Source organism: Polyodon spathula, chromosome 17 (genome assembly GCF_017654505.1).
Source record: "Polyodon spathula isolate WHYD16114869_AA chromosome 17, ASM1765450v1, whole genome shotgun sequence".
Lineage (NCBI taxonomy): Eukaryota > Metazoa > Chordata > Actinopteri > Acipenseriformes > Polyodontidae > Polyodon > Polyodon spathula.
In genome coordinates, this window is record NC_054550.1 from 28251506 (window position 1) to 28273287 (window position 21782).

The 21782-nt window shown below is 35.4% G+C and overlaps 1 protein-coding gene across 4 annotated transcripts in view; it reads left to right on the forward strand.

Annotated features, from left to right (window-relative positions):
• Positions 1–21782, forward strand: part of LOC121329793 (neuronal PAS domain-containing protein 3-like) — a 232055-nt gene that overhangs the window by 55915 nt on the left and 154358 nt on the right. For all 4 annotated transcript variants that reach the window (XM_041275604.1, XM_041275605.1, XM_041275607.1 and 1 more), the window contains one exon: positions 18281–18525. In XM_041275604.1, coding sequence (XP_041131538.1) covers positions 18281–18525 — 245 coding nt within the window. The remainder of the gene's footprint in view (positions 1–18280; positions 18526–21782) is intronic.

Genomic DNA, 21782 nt, shown 5'->3' on the forward strand with positions numbered 1-21782 from the left:
CAGAGTTCAGCTAAAAAATAAATAAATACAAATTACATTTTTACTTTTAAATGAAGTTTGTCATGGAGTAGAATGTACATTATATCTACAGGGATTCCAAATCAGGACAGAATGTGAAGATGTTGAGATGAAGATTTACACATTTTATACCTCATTCTGTTCAAATTTTAGAGGCTGCTTCACCACGTCCTTTGTTTTGGCTTTAGAAACATACAAGTTCTAGCAGTTGGTCAGTTTTAAAATAATTTAAATTAATTATGGATAAATGTAATATGTGCATTTAGTTAACATCATCAGTCTAAAATAGTTTTATGTTGGCTAATACACTTTGTCTGAAAACTTTGGCTGCTGACAGTTTAAACTGTTTGTCTCATTTGGTTAGAGGGTGTGTTTTGAAAGACCCAAACTTTAATTTAAAGATTAAGCACTTGCTGGAATGGATAGAATGCTGCAGAGAGCATGATGGGATTCCTAGGAGGTTAAGGTCCTCATTGCTGGAATATACACAGGCTGAAAAAACCCCCAACTAAGAACCATATTTACATGTTTTATTAGCAGGTAGATATAACCTTGCTTGGGAAATACCAATTTTATATGTTTCATGGGATTGGTATCACCCATTTATTAAATAGTAAAGCAACACTACGTGGATGAAATGAAAAAAAAACAAAATAAAAGGCTAGAATGTGTGTTAAATATATTTACAGTGGCTCAGTAAAGATAGCACGTTGTCTAAGATTAAAATGCTTCAATATAAATAAACTTGCGCTAATGGGATTTAATGTAGATTTAATTTGGAGGAAATGTAAGTGAATTAAAGGCACTACATTATCTACGATTTTATATTAACTGATTTTATTGATTGGTACAACTCTTGCTGGCTGTGTTAATGCATTTTTTTTTTTTTACATTTGACTATTTGAGGGCATTTTGAACATGCAATATGGATTTACGCTTCGATGTGTCCAAAACATTTGCTGTGGATTCTGTAGTCTGTACTGCAACTTTGTTCTCTGATCTTTCATCCTGAGCTACTTTCCTTAGATTGTTGAAAATATAGGACTTCAGTTCCGATGCATGCATCTGGCTTTCAATTATTTACCAGTTTGTTCTTTGCTACCTGTGCTTTCAACAGAAGAGGGGATTTAATAATTTATTGCATAGGTTTACTATAGAACAATCACCTTGTTTATAAGAGAGAGCTGCCTTAAGGACTGCTTGGAGAATACACAGTCTTCACTAGAAAGAAAGTCCCTCTAAAATGTAGTCTGCCTGCTTGTACTCTTTCCTTTTTAAAGATGTAATCTATGGAGGACGGCTCCACTAAGAAGCTTCACGCACAGCGATATCCTGCTTGTCCACAGGTTTATTGTTGATGTGAGGAATTTGGAGTTGGTGTCGTGCAATAAGGCAGCGTCTACTGTAGGTTTCAGAGGCTAGAACACCTGTCTCCCAGGCCTCACCTTTAGAAGGACAATACTCCCACTGAGGTGCCAGCAATAAATAACAGAGGACTACAAAGCCACTTGTTCATTGGCAACAGCTTTGAGAAGAGTCAGTTAAAAACATGGGTCTATTTGGATCAATTTTTTCATTATGCAGAGCAATTTACTCGACACGAGAGTATTCTATCTTGAGGTACTTCATAATACATTTGAGTAGATTGAAGTTCCTATTTTACCAAATGTTTCACGCTAGGATGTTTTGCTACTCCTGAGTACAAAATACTTAAAATCAGTGATTAATCAATTGGTTACTAAAAAAAGTTACCTCATATAAAACTATATATTTCCATATTCCAACATGTTTTTCAGTTTAGGAACATTTATTAACTAGTGGCAAACCATTGAAGATCCACCATTTTATCAAGTTTGTCTATTTTATATGATCAGTCTCAAACACAAGGATTGACTTTAATATGAAATCTCCCCGTCAAAAGTGTATATGAGTGCAGTTCTGCACTCACAACAAAAATAACGACACCATTGGATTCCATCGAGATGATAACTCATGCTTACTTCCTACAGGCAAGTGCCCTTACCATCCTCAGTTCCGCCCAACCTGTCAACAGTTCCCAGTGCTTGGACAGTGCATGTGAACACACACATCCGAATGGTTTAATTGCAGGTGACGATTGTTTGCATTGGGTTGATACAGTATGTGAGATCAAATGTAACAGACAACATTACAGTAAACATTTCTATTGATTTTCAGAGTGCCGTTACCATACTATAAAATAATGAGCATATAAAGAACAAAAATGTTGAGCACAGATATAATTGACAGCTTCTGAAAAATGAACATCAAAGACAAATTAAGTTCATTCAGGTCTATGTAATATCTAATTTGGGAGCCTAAAGCAACATTTTTCTTGTGAATTGTGTATTGCAGCAGTCTTTAGTAGATGTGGAATGCAGTAATTATACAGCTGTTACAGCAGCACAGGATTGACAAGAGTATTTGGGATTGAGCATGTGATCACTCCAGGAGTGTAGTTTGGTAGTATTTCAGGTGCAATTAATTGGTTCACATCATGCCTATAAGGCTTTTTTTTTTTTTTTTTTTTTTTTTTAATATTAACGAGATGAGATTGACAAGACCTGGAGTCAAGCATTAGACTTAAAGCTACATAGCTGGAATATGTGTTTGAGGAGCATAATATGCCATGTCAGGAGGACAGCCTGCAGTTGTCCACCAAAATGATACCATGAACATTGTAATTAATTAGTTTTCATATTGTAAGAATATTTTTACCTTACAAACCCGTGTACAGGTGACAGCAAGAACCACCTGTTGCTGCAGTCAGTAGGGCAGGGCTTCCCAACCCTGGTCCTGGGGAACCCCTGTGTCTGCTGGTTTTCATTCCAACTGAACTCTCAATTACTTAACTATACCCTTAATTGCACTAATAATTTGCTTAATTATACCTTTTTACTTGTTTTCAGCTCATTTTATAAGTAGCTTGAACTCTTTAGGAGCTGAGAACCATTAAAAAGGTATAATTAAGCTAATTATTAATACAATTAAGGGTATAGTTAATTGAGAGCTCAGTTGGAATGAAAACCAGAAGACACAGGGTCTCCTGGACCAGGCTTGGGAAGCCCTGCAGCAGGGGATTGAGTATATTTTGTTTATAGAGTGGCATGAAGGCTTCAGTTGGGAGATGGTATATATGACTATAGCTAAAACTACCTTTTAGGTAATGTGAACAAGTTATACAGCCATTCAAGGCCTGGTTTCTGAAGAAGGTCAAACAATGGAGGAAGATAGTAAGCAGCTACCCAAGAATCATAGGTTAGTATACCATTGAACATGACACTGCAGCTTTAATGGACCTGCCACTGATATGCACTTTTCTGGACAACCCCACAAATATGTGCACGTGTAGAGGAATGGACAGAAGAGTAAATAGCTGCCAGGATCACCATTTACTAAATGGTTTTGGGAGTATAGTACATACTTCAGTGTGCACAGATACAGAGTAGCATATGAAAAGAGCATGTTGTGATTGAAATTGACTGTGATCTTAATTCTAGCCAGATCGGTCTATTATCATTGATTTTTTTAAATATTTATTTATAAACAGTGTTATGGTTATTGGCTCCCCACACAACTACATAATCAATAATACTGCTGTTTAGTATATTGGGACTGTATTAAAAAACAAAACAAAACAAAAAAGCATTTGAACACCAGCACATTTATAGGACTGCAGTTTAGTTACTGGCGTGCTTATTTTGGCTCTGTAATGCAGAACTACAGCTCCAAAATTATTGGTAATTTATGAAATTCAGATAAAATCAGGAAAGAGTCAAAAGCACAGTATGATTCAAGGAAGGTCATATAACAGAGAAATCTTGAAATGCAAAGATATCTTGAAAGCAGTGTTTTCACAGTCTTTTTTTTTTTTTAACCAAGTGAGAGATTGGATCTGTTTTATGTGAGTGGGCCATTAAAAATCCTTTATTGTGTTAGTGCCCCCATATTTTTGTGACTCATTGCAGCAGCTGTATATGAATTTATCTCATTTATTTTTCCAAATGCATGTCTAGGAACCAGTCTTTTTACCAGCAGAATATATGTAATAGGATTGTCAAATGTAGGTCTTGCATTTCTGTTTTTTTCAAAAAAAAAAACAGCAATCTCTTGATAAGGTTTGTTCCCTCATTTACACATCATACCATAAACATTCAGTCATGCCAGCACGTAAAACTTTAAAATCCAGTCAAGTTCGGATAAATATATGCATACATATTTCTAAGAAGCTGGCATAGGATTAAAAAAAATGGGGTGGGTGGATTAAGAAACTCAGCTGGATCGAGAGAGCTTTAATGTGGATGAATCACATTCAGTTTGTGCCAGGTGTTAACTAATGTTTACTGTGTTTCTTAGTGTGGCAACAAAAAAATGATTTAAATTGCAATACCAGCATTACAAGTAGGTTTAGATGTGTATTAATGAAACGTTATAGGATAATCTATAATGTGTGGCATTAGAGTTTTTACAAAATACCATATCTGTTAAAATGTGCTAAATGACAATAGCTGAATAGCCCCAGTATCTATGTTATAGAATTAGCCTCCTGCCAGTTTCTGACAGATAGTCACCTTGCAGGGCTGGCGCATTCCATAATGAATAAACATGTGTGGTGATCCTGCATTACATGTAAATGTGCTGGTCTGATAATGGACTCTTGAGTTCAGCCTCTAATACAAGAACAGCAGATGCCACTACTGAGCCTCACCTGGAGTTTTATTACGAGTCTTTAGAGGTTTGCTTTTGAAAGAGTAGGTTTAGTTCCAAGAAAACATATTCAGAAGCCATTCAATGTATACACTACTACAGTGTACTATACATACTATACATTACTCTACATAGCTCGTCATAGTCCTTATTGGCACTATTTGATGTCATACACATAGTTCACGTTATCTGTGGTATGTTCTTCCTTTTTTTTGCACAAATAGATGTTATTCATTTTAAAACCTTTTTATATTTGTATTTAAAATATTATTGTTATTATTATAGTAGTTGTATTACATTTTTTATTTTTTGTCTAAGTTTAAAGATATACCCAGTGCTCTGTAAAAGGTATATACACCATCCGAATACATTTTTACAATGGAACAAAAAAAATAAAGGCATTGTTGTTGAGAACAAATGTAAGTCACTTTAAATCATTTCAAATTGCATTAGCATGATTTATGAAGACAGTGTCAATTAAAATTGCAGTATTGCTTTGTAGACTGAGACTGGAAAATGCATTTTCTACTTTTTTGCTGAATAAAAAAAAAATACACTTAAAAGCACCTTGAGAGTGCACAATCTTAAGCTTAGAAAAGCTGAAGCAAAATGACATTACTAGCAAACAAAATTAAATAACTTTTCTGATAAGGGGTATTTTAAATGCATTGCCATTAAAATCATATTATTTTATACAAAAGTAGTGCATAAACCTTGAGGATATGAAAAACAGATTACACTTTTTTTTTTGGTTTTAATTACTGACTCAGTTTTCAGATACTTAGAAGGTAGAAAAATAAAACAAGGGTTGTTACATGGGCAATACATTTAACATTGTCAGACTCTGGCTAGATACAGATTGTCCACACAACAGAAGTGATGATTATTTTTATTTTGTATTTTTCTTTTTTAAAAGCATAAATATTATGGTGTAATTAAAGTCCCAGGTGCTCAGCTAAAATATTTTCAATTGAAGATAAACAATAGCACATTGAAGGGGAAATAATTATAGCAATGATGTTTTTTGTACATACCATACCATGTCTATTGCAGTGGAATCCCTTTACAAAAGTATTTTCTACAAAACAAAATGTAAGCTGATGTCTGGGTTTTAGGAATACCAAATCCAGGTTAGCCTTTCTCATTTTACCTCTCTGATTCAGACAAGCAGGATGAGGTCTTCATCCACTGGTCTTCAATTTACGGTCACTTCACTCCTGGGTTACTGCCAAACCTAGGCCACAGAAATAAAAGCCATCAAATTACAGCAGGCCATTTTTCAATTTCAGTTCAGTCTGTCTTCACCTTATTTATGTTGTTAGTTAGTTAGTTAGTTAAGCATTTTTTTGTTTCATTAAATATAGAATTCGCATGAGAGCTAATGTGAGTTCTTAATCATATTTGCATCCACGGGGCTTTACATATCCAACAGGCCACCTGTCTTACACATTACACATTTCACAGGACAGATGGGAAGGTGAAATAACTTGTCCTTGGATAAACACATTCTCAAACTGTAGGGGCAGTCTTGGGCAAGGCTAGCCATTCTATTGCACAGAAGTTTATTATTCTGCACAATATTGGGTGAATGCACTTCGTTACGTGGTGGAAAACTGCCTTCTGTACCTCAGTATTTTTAAAGGTTCATCAGACATTTTCAGGGTAATACAGAGTCAAATACCAAGTGGCACTGTTGGCTATCAAATGCGGATTGACCCCAAAGTGACTATGGTTATGGCAGTAATGTTGTCTAATGTATACTAATCCACAAGTCCATTGTGTTTTTATGTATTTATTTTACTATATACATTTATTAATGTTTAATTACCTAGATACTTACTTTTTTTGGTTGTTCCAATACAGTATTCAAGGTATATAATATATAATTCATCTGCCTTGCTAATGTAAATTCTTCAGGCATGCAATGTAATGCAGTAGCACACTGAATGAAACATATCCAGTGTTGAGACCGCACACATGATTAGATGAATATACTATTGTGACGGAAACTGAGATCCAATGGCAGCCATGCATAGGATAAAAAAAGAGCAAACTATGTATGAAAACATGCTTTTATTAAAGTTTAGTGATCCAGTGAATTTTGATGTGGGCATTTTTCAGCTTTTGACTACCCAGTGAAAATATGGTTATACCAAATTCCATTTTTAAATATTGAAAAACATTTTGCTTAAAATTATTGTTTTATGTAAATCAATACTTACAATGCTGTCACATCTTGGCTAAGACTACATAAATTACAATAAAATCCCTCACATAGAACATCTGTGATATCAGAAGTGGGCTTTATTTATAAATATCACAGATTATTATTATTACTGCCTACATGTAAGCCCAGACTGGTAGTTATGGTATAACCTTTTTCTTACTTTAAAGGCTGCACATTTTTCACAATGATCATCTTCTCAGTAAGAACTGCACTTAAAGCCTGTAAAAATCAGGCCAATTCCAAACTGCTGCATTGTTCATTAAATATTTAAGCTTATTTTGTGCTTCACAAACAAGCTATCTGGCGTAGTGTGAAACTCTCGCACAGCCAATTACCTCAAGGTGTTTTGTTCATTTATTATTTAAGGCATAAATCTTGTACAGGTTGTCCATCGACGACCATGTGAGGAGTCTATTGTAGATGTCTCTGATCACTGCTGCCTGACTCGTGCAGACAGACCTTCCTGCTGAGCAGGGTAAGCCAAGTGAGTTGGTAAAGGTTGAGAGATGCACTCGAGTAGCTGGCATTTCTCTGTTTATTGCTGAGGTTAAAAGAAGCTGGAGATCATTAGGCTGTAAAAGAAGCAACTAATACTGTGCATGGTCATGTCCCGTCCCCCCCATTCTCCCTAAAAACATGCTGCATTCAGACAAGATATAAAAACACTCCCAGCCCCAGGTTCTTATTGTTTTTGTTTTTTTTTTCATACAGAGTAAATCCACATTGATTTTCTTAGCTATTAAAGTGAAAAATGTCAAGATGTGCTCAACAGTTTCTTATTATGTCTACACAGTCTACATGGCTATAACTACAGTATGCCGTACACAGATAGCCCTTATAAAAGCAAAATGTGGTATACCATAGTAAACATAGTGAAGAAATAGTGATTGCTTCAGCACAACACACATGTTAAGTCACAATTTAAGAATTGTAAATCATGGTAAATAACAAACAGTTTAAAATGGCTTGGGTGCACAGAGTAGTAGTAGTGCTGTTGTGACCAGCCCACTGGTTGAATCTCTTCAGTCTCATCACCAAGCTTTTGCTTTGGCACTATGGCACTGCAGTACATAGAGTGGATATAGAGCATGATGATTTAACTTTTAAATATGTATTTATACCTCTAATTTTGTATTTACAGTCATGGTAGGTAATGTGTTTTTGCCAATTCTTGCAGTAGAATAACTGATGTTGTAGCAATACAATATTAATGTTATTTTTCAAATACTGTATATAGTGCTCCCTCCTTCTCCTTATTTCACTATCTGACATGAAATATTGAAAACAGTGAACTGGTGAAGAGCCTTTATAGAGGAAAATATAGGATTTTTACAATTTACTGTCAACCTGGCCTAACAGTGTATTAAATTTGTTATTGAATGGTGGATCATCGAGGGAGCACGGCATTTAGCCCTTTAGCACCTACTGTACAATGATGTTTCATGTGCTTTATTTCTGTTTTGAGATATGTGAAAAACAAAAAGCAAAAGGACATCAAAATAGCAGTGTTCCAAGACACCCTGCTGGGAAGACGGTAAACATGTTACATCCAAGTCTTGCCTCAAGCTGAGTTTGTTGCTTGCTGGCCCAGTGGAATCTGTGCTACCTGCTTTAGTGCATTGTTGTGTGTAAAATCCAAATCTGGTTTCTAAGGAAGGAAGAAATAATGTATAGTATCATATGAGAAACAACATAGGCGGGCAATTCTTTCACCCCTGGGCAGACTGAGTTTAGCTTTTTAATGCACATACTGTTTGGTGAACATCTGTTTTTAGTTTTGTTATTAGTATTGCCTTCTCTGTTTGGAAGGTGATATTTTCCAGCAAAACTAGTTTAAAACATGAGACTGTGTAACGGTTTTCTATTTTTTTTTAATTTTTTTTATTTTAACTGTCTGAATGATTTGGATAGAGACTCACTCAAGTAATTGTGTAGTTCCCAGATGAGGGGCTTATGTGCCATTAACAGTGTCTACTGAATGTGGCAAGTATTTAACTGGGGACTGCTACTAATTTCAGAGCTAATATTGAGCCGTTCCACATCGGTGCTTTTAGCAGGTGGCTTGATCTAACAGTGAAAAGAAAAAGTAAAAGAAAATTAGCATTGTACTATAGAATTTCTCTGATTGAATTGACTGATTATGCTGTCAGTGTAAAGCCACTAGTTGAGGGGCTGGGAGCAATAACATCACCTCATTTTGCTTTTATGAAATCTGTTAGTGCTACCTGGCCAACTGTTTCAGGTTGGTTGGAGGATTTAATCTGAAATCTTTAATGAGGAACTTAAATGTCCTTGCTTGACAATACAGAGAGCAAAGTGCTTTGATTTAGAAGAATACTGAGTATTAAAGCCTCCATTCTCACTGTTAAAAAGCATGCGTGTGAAAGAGAGAGAAGGGGTCGGGGCCACAAACCGGTCAGAATGGGGAATGGGGGGGGGGGGGGGGGGATGCATCTGGACATTTAGAATAATTGATTTAATGCACTGTATACTACTGTGTAATATTGTGTAACATCTATGTGTTATGCTTGATTGGATATAATGTAAATTCTGAATAAAAAGCATTAACAATCTACAGCAGTGATACTCTGGTCCTTGAGATCTAATCCAGTCCAGGTTTTTACTCTAAGCAGGTTCTTATGTAGTTAACTGAAGCTGCGAAGAGGCAACTAATTTAGGACCTGGTTGGAATAAAGGCCAGATATCAGAGTTGAGTACCACTGACCTACAGCATGCCTAGTCTCTTCAGCCACTGTTAGTCATCTCCATCACTAAAAATTAAGTTATCAGGAAAGATTTGGCCACATGCGTACTTTAATATTTAGAAGCTACAGTATGCCAGTAGATAATTTTGTATATGTTTTTCTTTTAATGAGGTGCTCACCTGGATTGTAGGTTGTTCATGTTTTTGAGATCAGGTGGTTTGCTGGCTTGTGCTGGGTAGTTCTGTAATTATTGTAGAATTTTGTGCTGTGTGTTTTGAATTAGAAATATATACACCACTGAGTTGTTTTGGTTGTTTCTTCTGCCTTGTATCAAACAGCAGGAATCTGCAATCCTTGGTATTTCTTCTGAGTCTTCAGGGATTGTTTTCCGTTGCTTACAGAGCAGCCAGTTGTAGCTTAGAGTAGCTTCAGGGCTAATGCATACCGAGACGCTGTTCAGTTTATCCTGCAATAGTAAAAAATGAAAGCACTTGAAATGTAAATATTAAACATTCTTTTGCAAATTTGAAATGTGTCTAGGAAGTACTTGATTGTGTGTTACAGTAAATGGAATTGGCCAGAGAATTATATTTTAGCACAGACAGGAATGCAACTGCAATCTTTAGCAATTGCATGTGCAGAGCAATAAACCAGGTTATTATGACTAATGCTTGCAACTTTTAATATCAGATATGTATGGACAGTAGAGGGCATTTCATGTTGATGCATTAATATTCTATTTACCTAAATAGTAGTTTCATAAAAAGTGGCACACTGCTCTACTAAAAGCTAGTGGCATTCTAAAACATTTACATACAGCCTTGGCTTCTGTTAAATTATCGTTTTCAGATTTTCGATTTTAATTTAGTTATTTTAAAATCCAGTGGTATAGTTGTCTTTTATTTTAGTAAGAAAACCGTGGAATTCAACCCCCCCCCCAAAAAAAAAGACTTGGGCAGGCAGACATGGGTCAACCACTCCAATCCCCCTGTTTAGGTCACCTTTAGCAGCACTAGAGAAAAATAATTGTCTGGTTTTAACTGAGGAAATCAGTGGCTGACAATTGCCTTGGATCATTTGGAAACACATTTAAGGACCAATAAGATAATTCTATTAATTATTAAACAAAAAAACAATGGGGCACATAAATTCTACCTGCTACTAAGGTGCGTCTTGCTACTTGTATAATATTCATGTGATTTTTTGTTATTTTTTTCCTTTGAGAGAGGATCTCAGAGCATTGATGTTTTGATTTTCAGGCTTCATGCCTTCATTATAATGATTGGTTTACCTGTATTGCGGCGAATCAGTTTATTCACAGTTACTAGTAACTGGATTTGTTGCAGAGTGATGATCCTTTGAGCTGAGTTGCTGCCATCACTCTGCAACAGGCCCCTTAATTACATACTGAAAGTAGATTATTGAACGGAGCCACTGCAACATTGGCATTGTTTTGCTGCAGCGCAGTGACATAATTTCACCATGATGTCGTTCCAGTCCTCTAAATGAGGCCTTTGACACTAAAAACCGAGCAGGGCCACAAAAAAACTGTTTCATTAAACTATTTCAGTGCATTGACTGCAGCAACTCCAGAGCCATTTGAAAAGCATCATTTTAATACTACTGTGTCATGTGAACCCAAATCCACTCCAATTACTTATCAGAGCGAAGCAGCTTTTCCTGACTACAGTTTCAGCATTTGGCTTCGTAATTACTGTTTGTCAGTGTGCATTAGAAATTAGTGTTGGTGTAAAAAGCTATGTGACTAGCCTGAGTCATTTCATGACGTTGATACTGTAGCTTCAGAAGTCATTGATTGGCACCATTTCCTGCAGATAAGGAGCTGTGTAAAGCAGACAGTTCAATACAATACTGCGACTATTTGTTCTGCCCCAGCAGGTAAGCCTTTTTGTTCCTGCATATAGACACAAGAACAAGGGCATTGTTTGCATTTCAGATGTTTTTTCTTTCTTAAAAGTAACTAAGATACAGTATATATTTGTGTGTGCCTTTTAAAAGTTCCCCAGAAGGACGACTGCCACTGTGGACTGGTTATTCTCTTCGATTTGCGTCTATTCTACGGTATATGATATCAGTGAGGGTCTTGGAAGTAGCCACTGTAGATGGGTCTTGCTGTACTGTTTTAGTTTCTTTGCACGGTTTTCTGTAAAAATGAGAACCAGAGGAATTAAATTAAATACTTTTTTTTGTTTTTGTTAGTTAGTTGTTGTTGAAAACAGCTTTTACTAAATGTGTGTTTTGTGTTGGATTGTTCCTTAATGGTAGTACATTTTGAGCACCATATTAATACATTAAGTTAATGGGTTAGAAATATAAATGTTTTTTTTTTTTTTCTATTTGCATCTTCAGTTATGTTAGAATTGGGAAAACAAATGTGATATCATTTTAAAATCATGTTGCCGCAATCAGATTAAATGAAGTAATTTCAAACAATTTTTCAGAAATCAACATCAAAACAAATAGCTACATTATTCTATGAAAAATCACTGGCCTCATTGCTTGATTCCTTATTGTGTGACAACATTTGAGCAGAAATTTTTGATTTCTTATTATTTTCTTTCCATGAAAGCTCATCTGGCAGTCATGACTTCTGTCTTGCGTGAGTGTGCAGATCTCACACGTGGCTTTTGCTGCCTTTATCTCAGTGTTTTTAGCACTGATATCAGTTATACTTCTTTCCCCATGCTGGTTGATCTTGTGTCCTGACAAGCACCTGCTCTATATGATGCACTGCTCAATCAGTGCGGGAGAGGTTTTCCTTGGGTGGTCGAACCAAAACCTACAATGATCCATTCCTCTTGTGTTGCTGGTGGATGTGCTTTTTAATGAATACCTTTGGGTAAAACTACAGGTTCATCAGACCCTTGTTAAGTATTGTCACCAGACATCTTGATGAAACTGAATTGACTTCCTGCTGAAAAAAACAAACAGTAAATACAGTGCTCACTGACATGGCCCTTTGTGAGGTATCGCCTGAAAAACATCCTTCAGGCGTACGTCCTTTCTGCAGCGAAGTGTCATCTCATTTCAAGAACTAAAAGAATAATGAAACAATGTAAATTTATTGCAGGCGTCTATGCTAGAACAGAAGAGCTAACTCGTATAATCCAAGTTGTTACTAATTCCGATTTTTTAAAGAAAACTACATTTGAAGGGGTAATTTCTACAATCTTCTTTTGTTTTAATATTCTCTATTGTTTCTGATCATCAGATTGGTTTGATGTGCGCTATTCTACGACAAATCACAAACAAACCCATTTGTGACATCAACTGTACCGTATTGAGTCTTTACTGTGCTTTAATCTCAACGTCATTACAGTTGACATCACATGCTGTCTGAAGCACCACCTCCTTTGCCATCTTGGAAAACCTACAGTATATTCCTTACTTGTACTGACGAGTGTAGTTTTATCTTCTGGTACAAATAAACTCAAACTAATGTACTGCTTGCTTGCTTACTTTATCAGATTTTTCCAAATGATGATAATTCAGAGTGTATTGTAGTCAAAATAAAGTAGCAGAAGTAATTTCAAAACTGTAAGCTTCAAAATAAATGTGCCAGCTTGAATTAAATGATGATGACTCATGGATTGCCCGGCATTCATTTGGTATCAGAACAGATTTGCATGAATTAAAAAAAGTAGGTTGTGTAACAAATAAGATCATATATGGAATTACTTGAAAAATGTGATTCTGAAAATGAACAAAACGATATAGGAATATTAACATGTACCAGATTACTTTTAAATAAAGTATTCCTAGATTGCAATTTGAAAGTTGTCAGTGGATTTATTTTTTGTTAAATTTGTAGAGGATTGTTCATTTTTAAAAAAAAAACGGACAAAACAAATTGTTTTAATTTGTTTTTGATGTGTACTGTTCCTTATGGTGATTTGTTTATTTTACATTGAAAGGCATTTAAATCTGTAACAGTAAGTCATTTTTTGCCTTTTTTTTTTTTTTTTTTTTTTTTTTTTTGAAGAATACAAAGCAAATGTACAAAGCATGCCAATACATTCTGTTCACGGATGATTTCCTAAATTAACAGTGTAGCTGACGAAGATTTGGGGAGAACAGAAGTAAATTTTGAAGGCTGGACAAAGATCAAAGGAACTCTGAGGTTAAAGGGGATGGTAAACGTTTGTTTGTGAAAAAGAGACGCACAGTTCTTGAGAGAAAAAAGGACTGTATTTGATTTGTAGTGTTGTGTCAGAAGCAGAGTTATGAAAAAAGTTATAAAAAACTGCAGTGTTTATGATTTTAAGTTATTTTTTTTTTTTTTATTTTTGTTTTGGCAGAATATGATTTCATAAACTGGATGATTTATTTGATAGGGTGTGTAAAACAAAATATAAGAAATAAACTCTCAGCAAAAACGCATCTATTTCAGTAACCTGATTAGCACACCATTGTATTCACCCTGCGTTCTAATTTTGATTGGCAATAAGAAAAGTAGGTTAGGTGCGTGGGAAAGACCAATCTGCTGCTCTGTTGTTTATCAGTATGAGAGACGTGACAGTTGTGGATTGCACCGTTATTTATTGTTAGTACACTTTGATTTCTTAAATCTCCTTTCTCTAATAAGTATACAAGTGTTATTTAGCAGTGGCAAGCATGCTAAAGTCCCAGCTCTGAGTTATACCTTTTTTTAATGCAGCAAAAATACCAGTAAGGATTGTGAACATATATTGTCACAATGCATGATTTTACGAAACCTGAGGGTTGTCATTTCACAGAAAATGGTTTTATTTCCTGCCAGCAGGATATAATACAGAGTAATTTGCTGGCATTATTTCTGCAGTTGTCCAGACCATTGTTGTTATAGTTAATGTATATCAGAATGTATTTCTTGATAGATTTTTTTTATTTATTTATTTTTTTTGCCTGTAATTTATTAGTTGGTTTCCACAGTTTTATGTTTATCCTCTATAATTGAATGTGTGCCTTTTGCCCTTATTTATATATGCATTGTATTGAAAAGTTTTTTTTTTTTTTACACTTTAAGAATCAGGTGTATTTAAATAAGAAAAAAGCATAAAAATACAAGGCAGTAAAATACCATTGTCATGAAAATGTACGGATCAGACAGTAACAGTAGAATCAATACCGTCACACTAGTTAACACCACTGACTGGAAGAAGGTGCCATTGGCTTTAAGCAATTGATCCCTATTGCTCTCAGTGAGATTTATATGGTGCTTTTCAATTTAAATGGTAGTCAAAGTACAGTGCGCACATTTACTGTGCAAAAGAATATGTATTCACAGCAACCATAGTCTGTAGTATCTTTGAAAATAAAATGTATGCTGTGCATTGCTATTCACAAAAACAGAAATACATGTAAAAATATTTTTTGTAGTATAGTGCTCAATTCATTTGTGCAATATAGTAAAATACCTCTTTGGTCTTACTTTTTGTCTCATTGCCTTGGTTTATCATCTCTTTCATTGAGACTGTGCTTTGAGTCTACTTCCCATATTCAAATGGGAGAACTTTAGAATTCTTAGTTTTAGGAGAATCTCTTTAAAATGTATGTAATTGCAAGTGCTGCTTCTACCCTACAAATACAGTCTGAATGTATCCTTCTTTTATCTACTATACACCGGAGACAATGGGAGGGTGGAACTGTTGACAATCTAAAATAATATTTTTATAAGAAAAAAGTGTGTCAACTCTTGGAAGTTGAAGACTAGTGTATATAAAGCAGCATTGACAGATTCCATACATTTCTAAATTTATTCAAATTCAAGCTGAATTTTAGCACATGCATGGAGCAGTTTTGTTGCACATATCAAAACACTTGACTTTCTTGTAGTAGCCAAGAGTTCACACTTAATTCATTGTAATAAACTGACAGCATTCATCCTTTGCACAAACTTTCATTGTTAGGACAATGCATCCTGGCAGAATGTATAAGAAATGAAATGATGTTACCAAGGAGATAGCATTTACTATAATGGAGAGTAGATCCTTGAAACTGGCCTCTTTCACTGCAGCTCGGAACAGAGTCACAAAAGCAATTGATTGGTCTTGGCATTTAGTCCTATATCAGCAGTGTCATCCATAGCTTCAGGAGAGAGAACACTAATCTGAAGTGACATTTCTGTTCTGGTGGGCTTTTCTACCCTGATGAAAGCAATTACTGCAAATTATAATTTGCTGAAGTTTCAACCACTTTAATTGATATTTTTTGGTTCTGATAAGTTCAATTGTGAAGTGATTAGCTGATCTGGTAAATGTAAATCTAAGGTGTGAAATAGGTTAAGCTGCTCCGAGGTAAATCTTCCATTATTGGTTCTTGCAAAAGCTCTCTGTTACTGGGCATTGGTTTTTCTTTTAGTCTGAGGATTCCTGTTTGGAATCACTTTTGAGTTTTTATCAATAAATCCTGCTGACCTAACGTTTGATGGCAATTGAACAACTTACACAGCCACTTAGGCAAAAATGTGTACCACTGACATAAAAAATGTGTTTAGAAGGCAATTAAGTCTTCTAAAATTCTGAATTCACAGGTTCCAATCCTGAGGTTTTTTCTCAACAGTAAGTTATAAATTAAGGGTTTATAGGGTGATGTATAACAAAAAAAAGCTAATCAAATCAATAGGATTTTACAGTTACTGGCTAGCACAATGTCTTTACTTGTTTGGCAGGTTGGAGACAGGGTTCCAGCACATGCTAGCATTCAGAATGTCTTGGCTTGTTTCAAAGTACAGAACACAAAAGCATACCAGATCACTAAAATATTACAGCTTGTTTTAGAAACCACACTGTAAATTTAAGGGAAAGCAAAATAATCTGTTGCTATAAAAAGTAAACAGCAGAAAATAGGGACACAAAACAGACGAATTACGAGAAAGAAAGTTTGGCTCAATGTTTTGGCTTGGTGGTTGTCAGGAAATACCCATGGAGAGAGAAGAAAAGGGGTTTCATTTGTTGTTTTACCAGATTTCTTTCTAAGATAAATGCCAGTTGTTTTGTACTCCTCTTTTACCTGGCTATCAGAATTGTACAGAAACTTCCTATAGTTGCATTGCTAAACTAGCTTTAAAAGCAAAAGGCCTGCAGGATGGCCTTGGAGTAAAGAAATGTCTTGGTACATGATACTTTCATCCCTTATGTTGATAGGTGCTTAAAAAGTAATTTAAGAAATAGACCAAATTCTGTATGCTTTCATGTATAGAAAAACATATTCGCTTCTTGTAGCAAGTGATAAATATAACGCAAGTATGGAGGTCACACAACCCTAGCCCATGAAGAAATATTTGGCAGCTAAACATAATGCCTTTCAAGTTTGTGGAACAAATGAAATGTTGCCGCTGTGTTACTGTTTGCCTCCAAACAACCATTACAACTGGTTTTATATATTGTGTGAGCAACAGACCATCAAATACTGCATTTTTTACTGACGTGTAGCTACGGAGATGATCTACAGTAGCAATCTGTGACTTAGATATAAGGGCAAAATGTGCATCTATATTTGGTAGTGAAATTATTCTATTATGCTCTTGATGCTTACAAAAGCTAACATAAATTGATTATGACAACTGAGTATTGCATTAGCAGAGTGGTAAGGTTCTTTTCCCTGTATATGAAAATTGCAAACATTATGAATTCAAAACTCGTTTAGGTGGGCTTGTGGATGTCAGAATACAGCATCAGAAAAGAAGGATCAGGTCTGCGTACACAACAACAGAATGGTTCTGATTTGAAAAACCACAGTGTTTTTTTTTTTTTTTTTTTTTTTTTTTTTTTTTTTTAAAAAGCTTGATTGCTGAATGCCATTTCTGCAATTCTCCAGTTTTATTGGTAAGGCACATTGTGTTAAATGTCAATTTAGGACACTGGAGTTCAATACATTCCGATAATAAACAGTATTTGCTGGTGCCTAACATTGCTTAATAATTTCTACTCCAATATAATTCATACAACCCCCAATCTTTCAAATCCTTCCTAAGTGATTTTGCATTTGTGGTGCTTAAATATTAATGTAAGTGTTACCCTATTAGGGGACTTTCAGCTCCCTGTGTGATTTATTGCTAACTTAATATAATACGGCTAGAGATGATGAAAGGGATATGAAGCTGTGGTGCATTTTGTATGTAACTTACTGGGGCTGTCATTGTTTTTATATGATGGTACATACTAGTAACTGTATATTGTACTACACAACTACTAGGCAGTGATCTTGACATATTGATCATACAATATTTGGTGATGGATTTTTGTTTTTGACAAGAATCTGGTCTGTATGAATTAAGAACATGTGTTGGAGGAGTGCTTCAGCATTCACAAATATCAATATCTGCAAAAATACATTGTTAGTTGAGAGACGTGCTCATATTCAATTACTTTTATATGTATTTTTATTTTAAATGTCTGGTTAGTTGGGTACATGTGATTGGTTCTTGATTAACTGCAGTGGAGAATGGAATTTCGTTTTTCTCAACCGAGCAAGTGTGGCAAAAAAAAACTGCCAGATCACTTTCCCTTACTGCTCAGCCAATGTGCCTGTATCCTGCATTGAATCGACTACATGATATGGCGATATGATGATTATTCATAGTTTCTTCTAACTCCTGTTTCAGGTTGCAAGCATTGAGAAAAGAGAAGTCACGAGATGCCGCCCGCTCTCGTCGTGGAAAGGAGAACTTCGAGTTCTACGAGCTGGCGAAGCTCCTGCCGCTCCCAGGCGCCATCACCAGCCAGCTCGACAAGGCCTCCATCATCCGCCTCACCATCAGCTATCTTAAAATGCGAGACTTTGCCAATCAAGGGGATCCCCCCTGGAACCTGAGGATGGAAGGGCCTCCACCCAACACCTCTGTGAAAGGTACGAGCTAACCTCAGACCAATAATGTACTGCAAAAACATATATTCATGTGCAGGAAGTAGCAAGATGAGATTGCGGTCTTATTTATTAAATATGTTGTCTAACAGTAAACTACAACAACAACATCATAGTAGTCATAGTTTTATTAGTGTTCTGTTATTTTTTTTAAATAAAAAAAAAAATCCCTTGGCACTAGTAAAAGTGAACACTGCAGCAAATCTATGGTCTATTAAAATTAACTGAACATGCAGATTCTACAATACAAAAAAAAAAAAAAAAAGTGGGACCTGACATCTGATGTACAGTGTTGCTTTAAATAAATCAGCAAACCAAATTGTAATGGTCTGCTGAACCCAGGTGCTCAAACCAAGCTCCATCCACTTGACTATGGTGTCCTTTATCGACCTTTTGAAGAGGAGAAACAAATACATTTGCACTAGATGTAATATTTTAAGAGGACCCGATTCTCTGAGGATTACATTGTAAATAAATGATAATAACAGATACTGTATTAATTTATGTGATGAGGTAAGACTTCAGAAAAAGCAATTTATTATTAGTGTTATCTGAGAGGATATTCTAGAAAACGAAATGCTTTCGTAATATTGTTTCTGAAACTCTTGAGCACAGCTCATTCAGCAATCCTGTCTTTCAATCAATTTACTTGTGCCTTTATGTGAGCACCTATGTCAGTGCTGCTATGAATATGTTATTGTATGAGACTTGCTGAAGAAATGACTGTGCTGACTTCTGGCACACCATTTCTACTTAATAAGTGATTGTAACCTTTAGGGAAATCTCAGTGTGGTGACGGTTGGTAAATCCACTCTGCTTTAAGAAAGATCTTTATTTAAAGATTCAGTGCAAATTCGCTTTCCCTTATTGATTTAGAAAACAGAAGTTGGAGTTGGCATATGGCTACACAACAAATCTACCGTGTACTGGAATACAAAGCCTTAAAACAAAGAGTTACATAAGGCATGAGGATAAAAAACCAAAACATTTCTAAAATGTGGAATGTCATGATATTAATACCCTGACTCTCTTATTTTGTACTGAACGTTAATATCTTAACACATACTGACTGGCCAACATTTTGGAGAATATAAATTGCGTTAGACTATCCCCTTTGTGCAGTGTATGCAAATGTATATGGTCACGCAATGTGTCTTGATGCACAAAACTTTTTAAACCTATTCGGCAACAATTATGGAAAACAGAACAGTTCCAATCGTGCGATATTCGGGGGCTACACATTTTGAGCTATTAAGGTCATTCTTCAATAGTTTGGCTAGTCAGGGTGTATAATAATGTCTTTCAAGTTAACATCCTTAAAGACTGGGACTTGAACATGTTGTGCTGCCTTTTTAAAACCAAACAATAAAAATTACACCGCCACCAACACCAGCATATTCAGTTATTACAGAAAAAGAAAAATATCTTTGACCTTGGATGTCCTTTATATAACCACTGACCTTTAACATAATTGACCCATCAAACGGTTGGTCCCTTTTACCAAAATTTGCTCATCTCTGTCTCAGCCATTTCACATCTGTTGAGGGACACTGCACAAACAAGCATGACCTTTCACTTGTTTTCCGTCAGTACATAGATGCTGACCCACTGTACAACCTGCATATTTATTATTCATACAGTCAGTGTGTCAGATATAATATGTAGACTGCTGATTTTTTTTAAATGCCACAGATTATTAACACTTTAAAGACAAGGCTTTTGGTCTTTTGTCAACATCTGTCTTTCTGGATATATTTTGTATTTTAGGGTAACCAAAATGTTTGTGTGTTAATTTGCCATCTAGAGATGGCAAATTGCAATGTCCCAGGTATGTACAATAGCAGGTAGACTTTCTTTAACACAATGAAGCAGATTGCTTTTTCCCTGACTGGTCTTATCAAATCAGCAATTTATAGCAAGTATAGACTGAAGCCATTGGAAATGCAATATAATCGAAATACAACTGTGTGATACAGTCGGCTTTAAAAGATGTAACGTATTGGATCCCGATTGGGTTCATTTTAAAATCTTCCAAGTACAGTATAGTACATTCTGTAAAGTGAACATTTTGACAACTCCCCAGGTGTAAGGTTTATTCAGGTCTTATAACCACTTTCCCAAGCCTCCTGCTGTGACATGGTGGTAATTTCAAGACAAGTTTCTATCAAACCTTGAGATAAACAACAAATTATTCTCGACAAACCACTTGAAAAAAATCGAAGAATGACTTGATAATTGGATGGCTTAGAAACAGTAAGATTATCCAGATGATGTGAAGCTTCTGGATTGAAAGAAACAAAGATCTTTAAAAAGACATTTTTTTGTCAAAATATTTGTCTTAGTGATGAGTTATAATACTGTAGATGTCTTCTATGGGCTTTAGCAAATAAAACACATGTTGCCATTTACTGTAATATAATGCGTCAGTATTGCAGCGGCACAGGTAAAATGTGCACACTGAGAGAGAAAATACATAACTGCAGTCATTTGGCCAGTAAACCTTTACAGTGTGAGCAAAAGTCAGTGAAGAGGCCAGTGGAATTAGATGGGAAGAGAATGGATTTAGAGCAGGGAGAAAATGAAGGCTCAGACTGCAGTGTAGGCAGCAAAGTCTGTAAAATACAAATCCTAAAAACACAGGGCAGATGGGAAGGGTAAGCTCCACGTGTTAAGGGAGTGGTACAGGCCCTATTCCTAGCTTTAACTGCTGCAATATTTAAAGAATGATGTTTTTCAAAGTCTGTTTTTTTCTTAATTAAATAAAATTCATGAAAGCACTGTAGGCTACGGTTCATCAAAACCACCAACAGAACAGAAAAGTTACATAAATAACAAACTGTGTTGTATTCATTAAACAGACAACACAGATATCTCCAGAGTTAATGCTTTGTGAATAGCCCCTAATAATTCCAAGGTGTTAAAGTATGCATGCTGAATTTGTTTATGTTTTATAAAGAATCAATAATGCTTTGTGAGGAGATACTGTAGCAGTATTAATGAATTCATACTCATTGGTCTATTGACTCATGCATATTTTTTACACTTGAACACTGCTTGATGGGAATTTTTTACCATTAACCACTTAAAATCGATATTTGTTGACGTGTTTCTAATCACAATCTTTCTGATTATATATTTTTTTCACAAGTTCTCTTTACCAAAAATAAATCCCCTGTAATCCTCATAAATCTAGGTCTAATCCCAGTTGCCCTATAGAGCATTCTATTGGCCAAGCCATTCAG